The sequence below is a fragment of the Haplochromis burtoni genome, unplaced genomic scaffold, assembly GCF_018398535.1.
Source record: "Haplochromis burtoni strain Fernald_Lab_line unplaced genomic scaffold, NCSU_Asbu1 Contig_25, whole genome shotgun sequence".
Lineage (NCBI taxonomy): Eukaryota > Metazoa > Chordata > Actinopteri > Cichliformes > Cichlidae > Haplochromis > Haplochromis burtoni.
Genome location: NW_024582386.1, coordinates 2,262,515 through 2,275,945, shown reverse-complemented (window position 1 = coordinate 2,275,945; position 13,431 = coordinate 2,262,515). Strand labels below are relative to the sequence as shown.

Here is a 13,431-nt window from a genome sequence, read left to right as displayed (position 1 = left end):
CCCCCCGCCTGCAAATTGCACATTTGCTTAAATATAAAATACATTTTTGATTATTAAATGTCCAGAACTAACAGGAAAGTCTTCGTCTGACACGTCTGTTAACTAAAGGTAAATTGCTAGGTGGGTAACTGAGCTGATAAGCCCCAGACCTCAGTTTCAAACCATTAAAAACTCAGTATATGATCTTGCTTTGAGTCGGCTTCACTCTGTTTAAACTAGCCGATGTTTGTTTTGTACCTCCTTCCACAATGCTCTCGAGCTCTTTCAGGGATTCTGTCCGTTCACCGTCATAAAACTTGTGCTGCTTTTCTTTTTCAACGCAACCTTGAAAGCTTCAGTGTCTAATATGTTGCCATCTACGCTGCTTTTTGCACATTTGATTGAAATGTGACAAGGATTGCACTTATGTTTTCCTCTCTTTGTGCAGCCTAAATACCTGCTTTATGTCACAGCTCTCTGCCGTGTCGTAATGCAAAGGAAAAAGTCTGCTTTCAGGCGAGGAAAAGCTCGATTAAAAGAGTTTGTTTTCATGTGATGAAGGTCTTGCATTACAGGAGCTTTCTAGTTCAGAGAATGCCATTGTGGCAAGCAGTTTGTGTGAGTACACAATCTAGCACTTGTTCCCTCTACCAGTTCGCAGAGCCTCTGGCACCCTCTCTTCTCCTTTCTAGCTGACTAGCATTACCGCTGCTTCAAGCTGGACTGTCCACCCTGGATTAGAGCTTTGCTGTAATCTGGGACACTGCAGATTATGCTTTTCATCTAATGCGCCCCCACACAATCACATCGCATGACCAGCCCACACAAATGGGGTCGCGCTCATGTCCTCCTCGATTGACAGGCTGGGAAGTGAGGGAGGGCGGGAACTGGCGGCGGAACCCGAGAGTATTGAAACAGGAGTACCGTGTGGTATCGCAACAGCAGCTAGGCACACAAAAATGACAGCGATGGCGCTCACGGTCTGCAGGATGGACTAAGAACTGACCTTTGGGATTATAGTGGAGAGGAAGTGGGAGGGTGTGTTTTTTGTGTGTCTGTGTGTGTGAGCCGGCTACAACAGCTGCTTGAGGGGACAGGTAACTTATTAACAGCAAGACAGGAGCAAAGGGCTCACTACACCTTGGCCCAAAACAGAAACCGATATTTAGAAATTGGCATCACTGTAGTCACTCTCACCTTGTGACTACCTGAGGGCCGATACAAAACCTCCTTCCTCCTGCATGCACACACTTGGACACTCGAGTGTGTCTCCGCATGTCTAGTAAAGAAGGAAACGGACACAAGCAGCACGCGCCTGGGTCACATGCAAACAATCAGCAATAAGCACTCGGCTGGCTCTGCTTAGGTAGTGCTGGTAAAAAGGAGGTGGTAGTCGCTCCGGCCGGCGACACGCTGAGAGCTGTAAAGAATAAAGCATGGACCCTCTGGAGGAATACCGCTCTCCGTTTGACTTTGAACAAGGAGTCAACACCAGCTATCTCTACCTCTCCCCAGCCTTAAGCGACACACCGCCCAGCTCGCCAGCTGTCAAAACCAGAGGTAATCACAAGGAGAGAAGGGAGAGGCCGAGTGAAGGGTGTGTGTTTTTCGCGTGTGTGTGTGTGTGTGTGTGCGCACTTGCTGGATAAAAAGACAAAACATGGGTTTGGTTCATTGAACAGGAAGAATTTGGGGTGGGGGCACAAACTGGAGGGGGAGGGAACAAATGATGATTGTCGGCGATGCGTATGACAGCATTCTCTCAATTTAGATGTTTCTAGATCTCAGACGGTGTTGATTTCAGACCATCATAACTCTTTAAACTTCAGTCATAATTATGCTGCTGTACCACACGGCGCGCCGCATTTTCCTTCTTTTTCCTAGAAATGTAGAGAATAAGGATGCAGTGACTGTAAAACTGTCCGTTTTTCTGTTTTGGGGGAAAAGAGAAGTATTCGCTACAGTTTAACAGCTCTTTATCACGCTGTCCTTGAACATTTATCCAATTGAGTTAGATATAAACAGAAAAAGACAGAACAAGACGGACACAGAGTGAGGTACACAGTTTGTACCATAAGTTATTGGGTGACATTTTTGCAACGTCCAGTACAGACTGTCCATATCGAGTTATGCTTTGATTTTGTCTCATTTTTACAATTAAGCCTTTCCAACGAGTTCTCACAGGCAGCAGTGTTCATCATCTGTTCCCCAACCATCATTCCTCCCATTACAGACTCATTCAGCTGCGGTAGGAACCTCCTGTTGTCATGGTACCTGGGTCTGTGAGCCAGGATTTCAAGTTTTGTGTGAATTCATTATTCTTTCCTTTGCGTCATGAAAATGATTAAGAGTTTTAGTTTTGTACGGTTTAGTCTTGAGTTTGGTTCTTTCTAGAGTCTCTGAGTCTGATATTAGTTTCCTTTCATGTCTCGTCCCTGTGTTCTGTCCTCGGTGTCTCCTGTGGATGTCAGTCTTGTTGTCATGTCCCGTTGGTCATAGTCTGCGTCTCTATGTTCTGTCTTTAGCGTTTCCTTAGGTTCCCCAGCCTGTCTTATGTCTTCCTCTCCCTCTCTCCGTGTCTTAGTCATGTCTCTGTGTTCTGTCTCCTGTACCTGTTTCCACGCTCTTTGTCTCCCCACTCTGCCACCTGCTTCCGTGTCCATTTACCTCCTGTCCTACTATCAAGCTTTCATGTCCTCGTCTGGGTCGCTATGTGTATGTCACTTCCTGTTTTATTTTGACGGTGCCTCGTCTCATGTGTGTTATGCTCAGTTTTGCTTCTCCTGTTCTGTTACTCAGATTAGTTCCAGCTGTGTTTCCACCTGTTGCCCTTCCTCTCGTTGTCCTGTGAATTCAATTGCTCATCTTCCTCTGTTCCTTGTCACGACCCTGGCTGTGTGCGCGCTCCATGTGTCTTAGTGTTCCCAGGTCCTCGTAGTTTCTGTTCATGTTGAGGTTTTTATGCCTCATGTTCTTTAACGCTAGATCTGTTGAAAGTTGCAAATAACACAGAATGGGTTTAGTGCCTCGACGCAGCTGGATGCTTCTTTTAATACAAGCTCTAATTCTAAGTATTTCCTTAAGAGGAGAGTTTTGATTGTAGGTATCCGGATTGCTGACTGTCACATTTCCTGTTGTGTTCGCTTGCGTGTTTGTTTACATAATAAGGTGGCCAATATTTAAGGCACCACAATGTCAGAGAAAACCGCACGTATCAGTCAAGTTGCCGCTTTTATATTAAATGTCATCATTTTACCCTGCTGAGCATTTATGCTAAATTTCCTTCTAATTGGTTATGGTTGACAGTGTGCTCGATGACCTTTAACCTTTGACTACCAGTATTAATTCACTCTTGAGTCCAATTAAATCTCTGTGCAAATTTGATGAAATTTCCATGAGGCGTTTGAGGTAGGTCGTATTTATGAGAATAAGTTTGACAGAGAGAGAGAGAGAGATGGAAAATCTTAAAGGATGTTCCTCGTCATGTTTGGAGCTGTTTGTGTGCAGACACACACACAAAAGTGTGCAAGGATTGAGTTTGATATAACTCAAATGAGACAATAGAGCCCATTAAGGTGAACAAATAGCTTCCTATGCACACTGTCATTCTTATCTTATTCTTTCGTAACATTCTGGTTGTGTAATACAACTTTATTGATTTCCATGTTTATTGGTGTGTCGTCTGGCCCCTTATGAAAGCTGCATTAGCGTGGTTACCGCTATTCGATGACTAGGCGACCTCGCTGCTTATCGCTTATCACAGGAAAAGAGGGCCAATCAAAAAGCTCGTGGTCTCTATTTAAGTGCACGTCTTCGTCGTTGCTACAGTACTGACAGACACACAGTTGGGTGCTCATAGGGCAGGATTGTTAAGAGGAAATGAACTCAAACCATAGAGGTTGGGCAGGGATGTGGGTGAGTATGCAGTTTGATGTCGCAAGCCAAACTTCTGCCTACACTCGCATATAAACTTCTCTATTTGTTTCTCTCTCTGACTCTCCCTTTGTTTCTTTTTTTTCCCCTCTCATGCTCTTAGCACCTACTGATGGAAACACACCTACAAGACATTTACAGAGGTGCCCAGAATTTTACATAACCCGATGTGCTTGAAGAAAATGAGTTCCTGAGCAACATATTGTAGGTTATCAAAACATTATGTGTATTAAAATTTACAAAAAAAGGGTGGTGTCTTATTTTTTTCTTTATCTGGCTAAAGCACAGCCGTTATAACAGGAAGTGTCTTTTGCAAAATTGTGATGTTGTAGTACGCAGGTTTGTCTGCATATATGGTGTCAGTGCTGGATCACTAGTAGAAAGAAGAGGGGGGTAAATTCAAAAGGGAGTGGAAATGCGCTTAAGGGCAGATGAAGTGAAACACCCCACAGGAACAGAGGGGGTGGTTTCACGACTGAGGGCTAAATGAGAATTTCCTCTGTGGTTCTTTTTGCCTGATTACCATAATGCCCATCTCCGTTTCCTCGTCGAAACGATTTGCCTCGGATTCACTTCTCTCGCCAAAGCGTGTTTTTGACATATAAATATTTGCACTTGCGAGGTGTCCAATCCGCTCGCCTTGTCCCCTGGTGTTAATTAAATGTAAAAGGAGAAGCAATTAATGGCACGGCTCCCTCAGCTCGTGATAATAATGTGTGTTTTGAAGGCAGAGGAACGTTATTTCATTAACGGCTCTCCAGACGGCGTGAGGCAATCCCGCTGTCTTTGTGGGAGTGTGCACTGCTAGATTTATGTGATTTTTTTTTTTTTTTTTCTTCTCTTTTTTTCTGTCTCCGTCTCACGTCTTCACAGTGGTCCGCATTGAAAGAGAGAAAGGGTGTCCTCAGTATTTGGAATGAAGTGGGAGGAGGAGGCTGGAGATGAAGATGTATTTCAAGTACCATTCCTTTTGGCGAGATTGCGCGTTTCACCGCAGCCTCCGTGTGGAAACAAAATATATCACCGGCTAAAATGATGTTGTGCGTTTTGCTGTTTATGCCAAATCCTGACCCCAGCTGGGTGACAGCTCAGTCACTGAGAGGAACATTTCCTATATTCATGCAGTGAACAGGTCAAAATATAATGATTGGCTGCTTACGCGACCACCTTCAAATGCACTTTTTCTTTTTAAATCCTGAATAATAATAATAAGCAGCTGCAAATACACAGAAGCTGCACCTGATGTCTTCATTCCACTCTTGCACTATTACATATATTTCACTGTTATTACATAATTATTACAACCCCAGTCTGCTGAGAAAATTGCACATGGCCAAATTCTCTTACTCGTTAGGTTGAGCCAACGCTTTAATGAAACTTACACTCTTCTCTGTTTTGTGTGATGGTTCTGCCTCCACGCTGAGGTAACAACACTGTATGTGTATGAAGTTCACTCCAGCAGTTCCTTTTTCTTGTATTCTTCCCCTCACACTGAGTTATTCAGCTCTGGGGTTTCCCCTTTTTCCTTTTTTTTTTCATACTCTCCTATTTTGGGTTTTGCGTCTATACTTTAACTTCCTTGAAATAATTTGACTAGATACCAAAAAGAAAAAATAATGACCTCAGGGAGAGATTTTTGTTTCCCCTATTCCAGCTCACTTCTGGCCCAGAACATCGTTATTGGGTGTCGTACTTTTGTTTCACAGATCCCAACAACTCCTCCTCTCACACTGTCTGAGGCGAGGATGTCTCCATCTAGAAAGTTCTTTGTATTATTGATGCGCTCTTGTTCCTGCTGAGCACAGCTCTGTCAGAGTCATCAACATCCAAGACAAGTTTGTACTCTATATGCCGTGTGTGTGAGGGAGATGGTATAGCTGGTCTGTGCAGGAAGAATTGTGGAAAGCTTCACTTCTTAATCTCTGTCACATGTTAAATCACCAGACATGTCTGTTTATCTTTAGAAAGAGATCACTTCATTAAATTTTTCACTTCTTGCTGAGTCAAAAACATTGTTTTCTTTTCTTTCTTTCTTTTCTTTTTTTACCTCCCAGGTTCCCAGGGCCATCCGGACTCGGCCCCAGAGGTGGGAGAGGATGCAGTGACGTCTGTTGGCGCTGCGTCCTCAACAACGCCCGACTTGACAGAGGAAGAGCGTCAGGAGCTGCAGGAGGAGCTGGCTAAGGTCAGGAGGGGTCAAAGATTTAATAGAAGAGATGTTGGTCTGAGCGAGGTAAACATTCACGCTCCCAGTTTGGGATAATCAGTTAACCTGACAGGATGGACTGTGGGAGGAAGCCAGAGTACCCAGAGAGAGCCCACGCATGGGGGAACATGCCATGCTCTTTAACCACTGAGAAGCTAAGTTCAGGCCTTTTCACTTAAAAAACGGTTCACAGCTATTTAAAACAGCTGAATGTTGTTGCACCAGGACCTCACCTGGTGGCGCGTGTGACCCGTGTACTAACGGCTCGGTCCTCTCTGCAGCTGCCTGGGTTCGATTCAGCCTCAGGGCCTTTGCTGCGGCCTGTCACCCGCCCTCTCTGGCTCCATGCTGTCCTGTCCGCCTCTATCAGATAAAGGCTAAAAGGCTCAAATAATAATTTTTTTTTAATGAGTTATTTGGAGAACAGTCATTCTGTTCAGTCGATTTAAAGTATTTTGATCAAACGGCTCATTTGTCGAGGAATGTATTTACTGCGGATTTAATGAGATAATTTGTATTTGTAACAGCAGAACGTTGGTGTTTGTGGGGACTGGCTCCAAATAAATTGGAAATGTCGCCACGGTCATGCAGTTAAACAATGGAGTTTTATGACCTGGAAAAAATGTGTTTTGAATTTGGATCTTTTTATAATGGCAAATACTGGATGAGCCAGACTTTACATGTTGGGGTACAGATTTATATGTAGAATCAAATATGACGTCTGTGTGCGTGCACGTGTGTGTGTGTGTGTAGGTCGAAGATGAGATCCAGACTCTGTCCCAGGTGCTGGCATCCAAAGACAAGCAGCTGGCTGAAATTAAGAGGAAGCTGGGCATCACTCCTCTTAATGAGCTGAAACAGAACATCACCAAAACCTGGCAGGAGGTCACTACCTCCACTGCGTAAGTACTGAGCTGCGCGCTTTTCACGATGCCTTCATGTCAGCCGGCTGAAAGCGTTTGCTAAAGACTTTTTGTAGTATTTTTGTCCTTTTCCCGTCCTGATCGAGAGCTTTCTTATGCATCAACCCTGCACGTTTTCTCTAATTGCTCTGAAAATACGGATAACTGTCAGCGCTGTGGAGAAAACGCTCTTTTTGCGCTGAACGAGTAGAAAGCTGTCAGTGCTCCTGACAGGCTGCCTGTGGCCTGTTTGAAATGGTTTGATGGGATTCACATTGAAGGAAATGAGCAGCATTCTGATGCTCTCCGGCTTTTCTTTAAAATGAAAAAGACACTGAAGTTTACTTCTGACCTTCACGTGTCTCTTCCGGCTTTGATCCTTCAGTCTCTTTTCATCACACTCATATCCTTTTTTTTTTTTGGGCCGCCCATCACTCCTCTTTCTCTCTCTCTCTGTTTCAGCTATAGGAGGACTTCTGAAACTCTGTCTCAGGCGAGTCTGAAGGCTACAGCAGCTTTCACAAATATGGGCTCAGCCATCACCCGGAAGCTCGAGGATGTCAGGTGAGTCAGACGGGGAGATGTCAGTGAATCATATTTTGTAATCCTTTGAAAAGCCACAGTAAAAATGGTTCCGCTGTGCTGCACCTGTCCCTCATATCACATGTGATAGAAATGTGTTCCTGTAGCGGCTACAAGGCCTGAGCTCCTCTTTTCCTTCTGTCCTTCCTCAGCGTTTAAGAGACCACACTCCTGTCTTTCTTTACTAACCACTAACAAAACTCATTTTAACAAGATTCAGAGTCAGGACACGTTTTTAAGGTGACAACTTTAAAACTGGGGACAGTGTGAGACTGCTCGCCTGCTTCCGTTCATAACGCACCCGCAGGCCCACATGAAACACATCTTTGTTTAAAGCATAAGCAGTGGCTTCCATATCTCCTGTATATTCATATTCTGCCTTTCTTTGTGTTAAACAAATGAGAAATGTGCGATAATCAGCATAGAAGCAGCAGAAGTGTTAGTAACTTACAGCATTGCTTGGCTTTTGCAGGTCACACTATACGTCTAATAAAGTTAGGTAAGACTGCTCACTTATTTAAGGCCAGTTAAAGGAGAAATAAATCTTATTTTTCTTTTCATACCATCTTTGTGAAATGTGTTTGAATGTGGGACTGCAGGGGTCGTTCTTCTGATCGATTTCAATTTGCATGAATAACTTGGACATTTTCCTGCATGTTTTGTTTTTTAAAAAAAATCAAATTCTGCAGAATGAACTGAAATCAGGGGTGTTTTTATGCACTAATGTGTTTTATTTAAATCTAATTAGCCTGTTGCACCACTTTGACCAGCTTCTTATTAAAGGGCATATGTCCCGGTGGGTTAGATGTCAAACTGTGCGTTCAGAGCACCAAACGCAGCACTTCCTGTGAATTATTCCTGATTAAACCCGGCTTAAAAAAAAAAAATCAACAGCAGATTGTTGCATTTGAGATGTATCTCTTGTTGATCCTCCCTCTCGTGTCTTAGTGTGTCTCCCCTCCCCTGTCATCCTTCTTCTCTCTGGATTACTGAGCCGCAAACAAGATTATTAGTCCTCTCAAAGCTGCAGTGTGCTGAGAAGAGCAGCCTCAAAGACTCGGGGCTGGTTGCCATGGGGGGGGGGCTACTGAGGGCCTGACAGGGGTCAGAAGGGTGTGTGTGTGTGTGCATGTGTTGTCCTTTTGTGTGTGCGTGCGTTTGATGACATGATACTCACCCATAACTCGCAGGATTAACACGTACCCGCTGTGTTAATACACAATCAATCTTAATTGGATAAAGTGGGATTTATAGGATTTATGCACTCGGTAGAATAAACGAGGGTTTGTGCTGTATGTTGTGCTCTCTCGCTCTGTGCACGCTCTGCTGCTGCTGTGCTAACATGACCACTAACACTTCCTTCTTTTCTCCTCAATAACGCTGTCGGATAGCGTAAAGTCATTGCAGCACTCAGCTAGCATGCCCGTCATGAGGTAAGAGAACCCGAACCAGTTCGTGTGAATGTTGGAGGCTGCTCAGTGTCTGTGGGCGGCAGTAGACAGACAGAAGAGCGTGTTTCCTGTTAAATAAAATAAGGCCTGACAGCGTACCCTAATAATACCGAGAGACCGCTGGTGAAAGCCACTTTATCTGCTATCAGTGAAGCTGCAGCTTTAATAATCTCGCTCCGCCAGGCCGCTGCTGTTTCGTCAGGCTCAGAGGTTTAACAGAAATCTAAAAAAAAAAAAAAAGAAGAAGAAAATATGAAGATGCAGGGAAACGCCCACCTGCACAAACTGCTCGCCTGGTTTTTGTTTTTCTGCACTTGGAAAGAAAGTTCTGCCCTAAATATGGCTCTGCTTTCACAAAACCTGGGCACACACACACGTAACCAGGTTTTGAAAGAACTTTATTTCTTATTTGGTCTGTAAATATAATCAGAAATTTCTCCCGGTGAATCCGAAAGTTCAGCTCGAGAGCGCACGCACACGAGAGGCTTTTCGGAAGACTGTCCTCTCGCCCTCTTCGCTCTGTATTCCCTTTGTGTGTTTGCATGAAAAACAAGCCCTCTTAGCACTTTCTCAGCTGAACAGAGAAGAATGGGGTCACTTTAGAAAATCCCGCATTGTGTGTATCGAGTATCAGATAACATGACCTTTAAAGGCTGTGCTTGCAGTGGGTGTCCTGCTCTATTTTCCTTTTGAAAGGAAGACGTGTCTGCATCTCGTCTGGGTGTGATTATGTTTGATAACTTCAGTCATCTTTTTTTTTCTCTCTCCTCTCTGTCTTCTGCCTTTTTCCTTTCACAGAAACGCACCAACCTTCAGGTCGTTTGAGGAGAAAGTAGAGACTCTGAAGGTAACGGCTGGATAAAGGACCTTGATGCCGTCTGCAGACGTGCCTGTGTGGATGTAGAATGGCTAGGAGTCAGAAACGCACCATTATTCTGCGCACAAACTGTATTCCACTGCATTTTGGCATCACGCCGCAGTAATGAGGTCGCGTTCAGTTCGTCCTCTCTTTTCAGTGTTCGTGAAAAGAGGAATTCGGCTCTTAAATAGCTTTTTAATCAAGATTTAAAGTGAGCCTTTGTGGCTTCTGAGAGCACGCAGTGTCCTTGGTTTCTTAGTTAGATCCATCTGTTGCTCCACGTGTCTGGTTTAAATAATAAAAATAAGATAGTGGATGTCAAAATGCTCAATTCGAGGCCTTAAAAACCAGTAAGTGATGTCAGATGCCCTCCCTGAATCAGTCCTGCCACTTATCCAGGCTTGGGCCCAGCACTAGGGGTACAGGAGCTTTATGAAGCTTTATTCAGTGTCCTTCATATCCTTGGTAGTGGAAGCTGTGACATTATTTGACTCATTCAGGTCACAAAAATGTTGTGCAATATAAGTTCCCAGAATTATTTAAGGGTCATGTATCACTGTTTTCAGCCTGGTTGCGTGTGACTGAATGTCGATGTATCTCCTACCGCATGGCAGGAGTTTGATGAGACGGTGTGCAGGGTATCTGGTGATGTTAGTGGTCCTGTTTATGTAGCGGGCCTAGAAGATGTCACTGACTGCAGGTAGCTGGATCCCAATTATCTCATCATCCCAATTAGTGACCCACTGTGCACTGGTCTAAGTTAGTGATGAGAAAAACACATTTCTGTGCTCTGGATGAGTCAGAAAATATCCCACCTTCCACTACAAAGGATATGAAGCACAGCTTCTGTGCACACTCACATAAAATGATCCCCCCGAGTGCCTCAAATCTGAGAAGTTGTCAGACGATGATCATAAAATGAGGGTTAAAAATATGCAGGGATTATAAAAATATAGCAGTAAAATGCAACATATTGCATTAAATGTGACGAGTTTAATGCTGCAGAAAATCTTTGATCTTGGGATTTAGCGTGCAGAGCCGTAAAACAAACATTTTAAGTTGAGTTAATTATCTTAAAGCTGAGCGCGCTCTCAGTGCTGCTTTTTTTTAAAGGTGATTGCTTCACTTAAATATTCCTTTATTTAAACATTAAATGTTGCCACAGCCTAATAAACGAGGCCTGATCAAAGTCAGCGGATCAAAGTGAGATTCATTTCATTGGTTGTACAGATGCTGGTGTGTGCTCTCTGTTCTAGTAGCTGTAATTCCATCAGAGTAAAACCAACGTTGTTTTCTTTCCTCCTGCCTCAGACCAAGATGACCCCATCACCATCCACCAGTGAGACCGGCATCCAGGACGGCGGGGATTCTCCAACCGCTGAGGCTTCGCTCAATCAGCCAGACAACTCGCCCTCCCAGGAGGAGCCGATGCACTGAGAGGGCCTAACCACTCTTGAGCTCTCTCTGTCGACCCTCTAACCCCCCGGGCCGTCCACACTCTCCCCCTAAACGCTGCGTGCCAGTTTCCCTTTATTGGAAACCAGTGACTCCCTCCCCCCCACACTCCCAGCCTTCCTTGTGATCTAATTGTCGGATCTTTTCTCATGACACGTGCTCTCACTTGTTAACCACCGCGGAAAGTGAAAGCATGGGATGGGTGCAGGCATGTGGTCTTTTGCTGTGTATCTTCGAGTCTCTTCAGGCTCACTGTGGGAGAAATCCTCCCTGCTGTGCCACTTTTCCTCTTCCCCTTCATCTTCTCCCTCTCGCACTCCTCATGCCTCTGCCTAACCTGCCAAACATGCTCCAATTTATCTTTTTTTTTTCTGTAGAAACGTAACAGTTTTTGTGTTGTTGTGTTGTTGTTTTTTTTCTTTTCTGGAGAGTAGAAAATTGCACAAAGTTTTCACTCGTTTATGAAGGATTTACACATTGGTATGTGACCCAGGCAGTTGTGGGCTCCTAGCTTCTGCATGGCCCTGTGTTATGTGTTAGTTGTTGTTATTATTAGAAGCACTCGTTTGCTCCGCTTCCATTTCGGGGTCTTTTTAAGTTTACCTTGTTTTGGGCTTCTTTTTTTTTTTTCCTTTAATTTTTCTTACAGCACGATTGCAAAGTAATTTAACACTGTGTTCAAAGAACAAATGTAAAAATGTATGCCTTTCAGTGTCATAGGGGTGCGACACCTGGTGCGAGTACTGTGGGTTAAATTAGTCAGTTTTTCCCAAGTGCAAACACCGACTCGAAAATAGGAATTTCAGAGCACAGGATGGGGGTGAAACACACACACACACACAAAAATTCCCCCCTTTCTTTGCCTTTGTGATGATGTTGTCAGAGAACGATCTCCACGCTCAGATAGTTACAGGAAAACTGCCAAGATCAGCGGAACAGAGATAGAGCAAACACAGCGTCAAGGTTCAGCCTTGACCCGAGGTGAAAGAGGGAAAAAAAGAGCCAGAGTCAATATTTAAACACTTCATTGTTCCTGCGTGGGAGGTAACACCTAAACCTCCCCACACTGTGCGTGATAAAAGGCCTAGCAAGAGGATACTTCACTGATATGAAATAATATTGTAACAGAGAAGGTTTCCCTCCCTATTTTGAATAAGCTCAACAGGCTTTTTCCTGCTTTTTGGGGGGAAGTTGCATAAATAATTGAAATTCTGGTGGTAGAGTTTTGGCAGACTGCACAGGTACATACAGTATTGGGTAAAACAAATAAATGCTGCTTTCAGAGATCAATCACCATTTCTGAGTGTTGAAGGTAAACTTAGTGGTGCATCTTCAGTGACCACTGTTTTCAGCTCACTATTGATCCTGCACATCCTAGAAACTATTGAACTGCTGAACAATGAATGAATCGAGTTGCGTGCTACCCACGGGTGACGATGGAGGCTCAATGAACCTCGAAGGGCGAACAGAGCCAGGGTGGAGTCAGCCAGGGCTTCCTCTGAGACGTGAGCGTAACTAAACTACTGATTTGTAACCCTTCCCCTCTTCTGGATGCACGACCAACCTTGTGCAAGTCTTCTCCTGCTGGTGGTCCAATCGTGCGTGTGATTCAGCTCGCCCTTCGCCGTTAACATCGCCATGCAGACCAAGGGTCGGGAACACTGCTATCCAGCCATGAGCAAATTTGTTGCAGCCTTTTATCTGAGGCGCTTTTATTTGGAGTCGTTTACTCAACACACACACAAACACATTTGTTCATGAATGGAACTATGGAGACAAGAAATGCACTCTAATTAAAAGACTTTTGAAGTAACCTGACTCAGTGCTCATTGACTTTATGTGGGAGGAGTGGGGAGTCACTCAGGCAACATTGCTTACCCTACTGTGTTTATTCATTAGTTTCTATGACGTCATTTTACATTAAATACACAAATATTATAGAGGTGCAATACCTCAACTGAACACAAGAGGGCAGCCAAGATCAGAAGCTCTGCTTGTGGTGCTTTTACGTCTCAGTCCGGCCCAGACAGCCTGGAGCCTGCTGCTGAACTGACTCACAGTCAT

General features: G+C 44.3%; 1 protein-coding gene across 4 annotated transcripts in view; it reads left to right on the top strand.

Annotated features, from left to right (window-relative positions):
* Positions 1 to 13,180, top strand: part of tpd52 (tumor protein D52) — a 20,365-nt gene extending 7,185 nt beyond the window's left edge. Inside the window, exons 1-7 of one of the 4 annotated variants that reach the window (XM_005917495.3) lie at positions 14 to 1,539; positions 5,967 to 6,097; positions 6,872 to 7,020; positions 7,483 to 7,584; positions 8,994 to 9,035; positions 9,852 to 9,900; positions 11,224 to 13,180. In XM_005917495.3, coding sequence (XP_005917557.1) covers positions 1,416 to 1,539; positions 5,967 to 6,097; positions 6,872 to 7,020; positions 7,483 to 7,584; positions 8,994 to 9,035; positions 9,852 to 9,900; positions 11,224 to 11,349 — 723 coding nt within the window. In that variant the 5' untranslated portion in view covers positions 14 to 1,415 and the 3' untranslated portion in view covers positions 11,350 to 13,180. Of the gene's footprint in view, positions 1 to 13; positions 1,540 to 5,966; positions 6,098 to 6,871; positions 7,021 to 7,482; positions 7,585 to 8,074; positions 8,102 to 8,993; positions 9,036 to 9,851; positions 9,901 to 11,223 lie in introns of those variants that run through there. The other 3 variants (XM_014332142.2, XM_005917497.3, XM_005917496.3) reach the window with 3 other exon arrangements.
* Positions 13,181 to 13,431: the final 251 nt, after the last annotated feature.